A 3,629-nucleotide genomic window follows, 5' to 3' on the forward strand; every position below is an offset into this window, starting at 1 on the left:
GTCGATCCATGATAGCACAAACACAAAAACATTGATTATATAATAAAAAGTTTTTATTATGTTCTGTGTGATTATATTACATCTGCTGTTATGTATATACACATAATGTAAAAGTAAAAGATCCCAAAAGCCAAACCAATGTAGGAGGAGGGAAAAAGAGTGAGAAATCCTAAAAATAATAAACTTTTCATTAATTGCTAATGATGAGGATGAAAACTATTGGTTTAATTTAACTACTGGACTTGAATTCCAAAAGTTGCTTTGTCGATCTAAACCAGTGTAATGAATTTACTATTAGAACCTACTTTCTTAAAATCTAGCTACAAAAAGAAGAATTTTTTATACACTTTGTAATGATTTTAGCTTACAAACCCTGGTCTACAAACTCATACAAAGTGTGCAAATTTTATAATAAAATTAGTGATTTCCACCCATCTGTCTCCTGAAAACTCTGGCTTGGTTCATCAACAGTAAATTTGCTGTGATTAAAAGAAATTCTCCCCACTCTCATTGTTTCCCTGTGTTATGTAAGAGAACTGATCCATTCATCTTCTGGACTGGGGCTTTGGTATGTTTGGTAAGTGTTCTGCTCTTTGCCTCTTGTACCTGTTTTTTATGTCTTAATGCCATTTTTCTGGTATATTGAACCTTTTTCCTGTTTCTCTGACTATCTGTTTTCCTAGTGATTTTATACCACTTTGTTCTCCTGGTTCAGACCCATATTTGGTGATTACTGATTTGTAATGTCTTGTCCTCGTCTCTGTACAGGGGAGGAATTACAAAGGTAGCAGCTTCTATGGGGCCCTCAGTGTCAGGGGGCCCATGGGAGCAGACCTGACACAATAAGGAATGGAGGATGTGCACAATTATATACATGTTATGCTGCACATGTGTGTATACATAAGTGTATAAATGTGTGGGAGTGAAGAACTGTGATTGTAACTCTCATTGGTGAGTATTCAAATATGTATGTTTTTTTAAGAATGGGGACAGGACCCCACTGAGAAGTCTACTAAGGGGCCCTGCCTCTCCTAGTTATGCCCCTGCTTGCACTTTGGAAAAGGAAGGGAACATTGACCAGTTATCTGCTACCGCTTAGAGCTATTAGGCAGGGACAGATGGGAAGGGGATTTACTCTCAGGGCCCACTGTCTTTGTCTGTTCGTTCCCAGATGTAAAATAAGATAGAAATTACATTTCTAAAAGGGTCAATTAAGGTTCATAAGAGGAAGAGTTTGATCTAATCAGATGAGGACAAACAAAGATCAGTACTGAGGTTTTCAAATATTTATATCATTCCAATTTAGATGAAAAGTAAAAAATCCTCTAAATATTTCTGACTTAAAGACATCCAGCTTTGGTATAAGTAAACCATATTACTTGATGAACAGAAAATGCATGTTTTACTTTTTCCAATTATTTGAAGACATTCAATAATGAATTTCATTTAGATTTATTTAAGTACAGTGCAAAATATTCCAAAATTGGGGGAAAAAACATGATACAAAAATAACTTCGATAGAGGATGGACAATAATGGTGAAAAATATCACATGTAAGAAAATACAAACCTTTGTCAGACACCTGTGATGTTGGCCATGTTTAAAGGAACGTGACATTTAATAGTTTTATCCCAGTTTTACAACCTCTCAATATAAAGTCAAAACTCAAGATTACAGATCGAAAACCTTTCAACATATTTTCATGCAACAATACATGTCAGTAGCAAAATTAGATAGAAATTGGTGAAAATAATCATCTTAGCTAAATTTGGTGCTTTGTACAGAGTATTGGTTCACCAAGACCTGACGTGGTCTTTACCATTCTGGCAAAGGGTTAACTTTTCAAAATTGAGTACGTCGTCCATATTTGCTAAAATGGACCAGTTTGTTGTCAGCTGGATCTTGGTTGAACTAAAGAATAGATTCAACCCAACCCAATCAAGACTCACCACTAGTTGGAGTCTTCAAGTGGGAATAGAAGAGTTTCCTTCTACTTATTCTGCTTTTATTGGCTATGTATGCCACTGATAACAGGTATAGGTCCAAAGATCTTCTGTATATTAGTCATCTCTGGCCATATGTCTATTTTTTGTAAATAATAAATCACCCTGGACTCTATGGCATGTGTGCGGACTCCATATATCAATGGGTTAAACAATGGTGGAACAATAATAGTAGTTACAGAGAGGAGAACATGGATGACAATGGGGAGGTTGATATTGCCCAACCTGTATCTGATAAAAACAAATAAGAAACCAACTAAATAAATGGAGAAGTTGAGTAGATGGGTGACCAGGGTATGGACAGCTTTCTGTCGAGATTCTCCGGTGACTTTTAAGCAGACAACAAATATCTGCAGGTAAGAGAAAATGGTGACGAAGATGGTGATGCACAAGTAGACGGCAATCAAAGCAGCAGAGTAGAGTCGACTGACAGAGGAGTCCACACAGGAGAGGACAATCATGGACATATTGTCACAAAATATATTGTTAATTTTGTTTCCACAAAGAGGAAGCGTCCATGTGAGGAGCAGAGCTGTGAGGACAAGTAAGAAGGTCACTATTAATGATCCAACACTGAGGGTGATGACCTTCTCATTGGTGATCAAGGTGCCATAACGAAGCGGGTGACAAACAGCCAAATACCGGTCATACGCCATTATGGTGATAGTGCTCAATTCATAGATAGCAAATAACATTAGACACACAGCTTGAGCAATGCAGTTACCATGAGTGATGGTCGTGGATGAGGTGATGAGGTCAACTATCAACTTGGGAAAAAATGATGAACTGCCGAAAATTCCATTGAGGACCAGATTACTGATGAGGATGTACATAGGTTCATGTAACCTTGTATCTGAGAATATGACAACCACAATAATAATACTTAAGAATACAATGAATAAATATAGGACAATAGACAGGGCACAGTACAGATACTTGAGTCCTTCCATCTCCACAAGTCCCAGGAGGACCAGATTTTTGCTGATGTTGAATTCGTTTTCCATGTTTTCTTCCTTGTTTCACACCAGAGAAGTTTAAACATAGGATCCTGAATATAGATATAAAAAAGATTTCTATCAAACATTGGAAAAAAAATCCCCCTTAAACCCACCCTTCCAGCGAAGATCCAGATCACCTGGCTGATATCTGACTGTATCTTATGTATGGACATGGACGAGAAGACTTGGTAACTGTAGAATACAATATTTCACGGAAATGCATACATTTTTATATAGAAATGTTTAACTTCTAAATTTGGCCATAGGCAACAAGGTGACCATAAAGTACTTGGACGTGACAATGGTGGACTAGGCCGTGCAATCTTAATGACCAAGATAACTCTTCTTTGTGTTTCTCTCTTAAGTTACAATATTTACCTAAATTACAAAATACCTAGAGCCCTCAATTTTGTGCCCCAAATCCCTCCTCTCTTTCTCCTGTGAATCTACAATCCAACAAAAATATCTTCTAGGGAGCTATCTACTGAGGTGGCCTTGATGATGGGAGAACCTACCTTTAGTCTCATCCTTTGAAGCACCATGTCATGAACATGAAGTATGTACTATGGATGAGTGTAGAACCTTAGACTAATCTGTGTAGAACCTTAGACTTATCTGTGTAGAACCT

General features: G+C 37.2%; 1 protein-coding gene across 2 annotated transcripts in view; it reads right to left on the reverse strand.

Annotated features, from left to right (window-relative positions):
- Window positions 1-1,993: 1,993 nt before the first annotated feature.
- Window positions 1,994-3,629, reverse strand: part of LOC140116423 (olfactory receptor 4C6-like) — a 7,423-nt gene continuing 5,787 nt past the window's right edge. For both annotated transcript variants that reach the window (XM_072132953.1, XM_072132954.1), the window contains one exon: window positions 1,994-3,051. In XM_072132953.1, coding sequence (XP_071989054.1) covers window positions 2,006-3,007 — 1,002 coding nt within the window. In that variant the 5' untranslated portion in view covers window positions 3,008-3,051 and the 3' untranslated portion in view covers window positions 1,994-2,005. The remainder of the gene's footprint in view (window positions 3,052-3,629) is intronic.

This window comes from Engystomops pustulosus, chromosome 2 (genome assembly GCF_040894005.1).
Source record: "Engystomops pustulosus chromosome 2, aEngPut4.maternal, whole genome shotgun sequence".
Classification (NCBI taxonomy): Eukaryota; Metazoa; Chordata; class Amphibia; order Anura; family Leptodactylidae; genus Engystomops; species Engystomops pustulosus.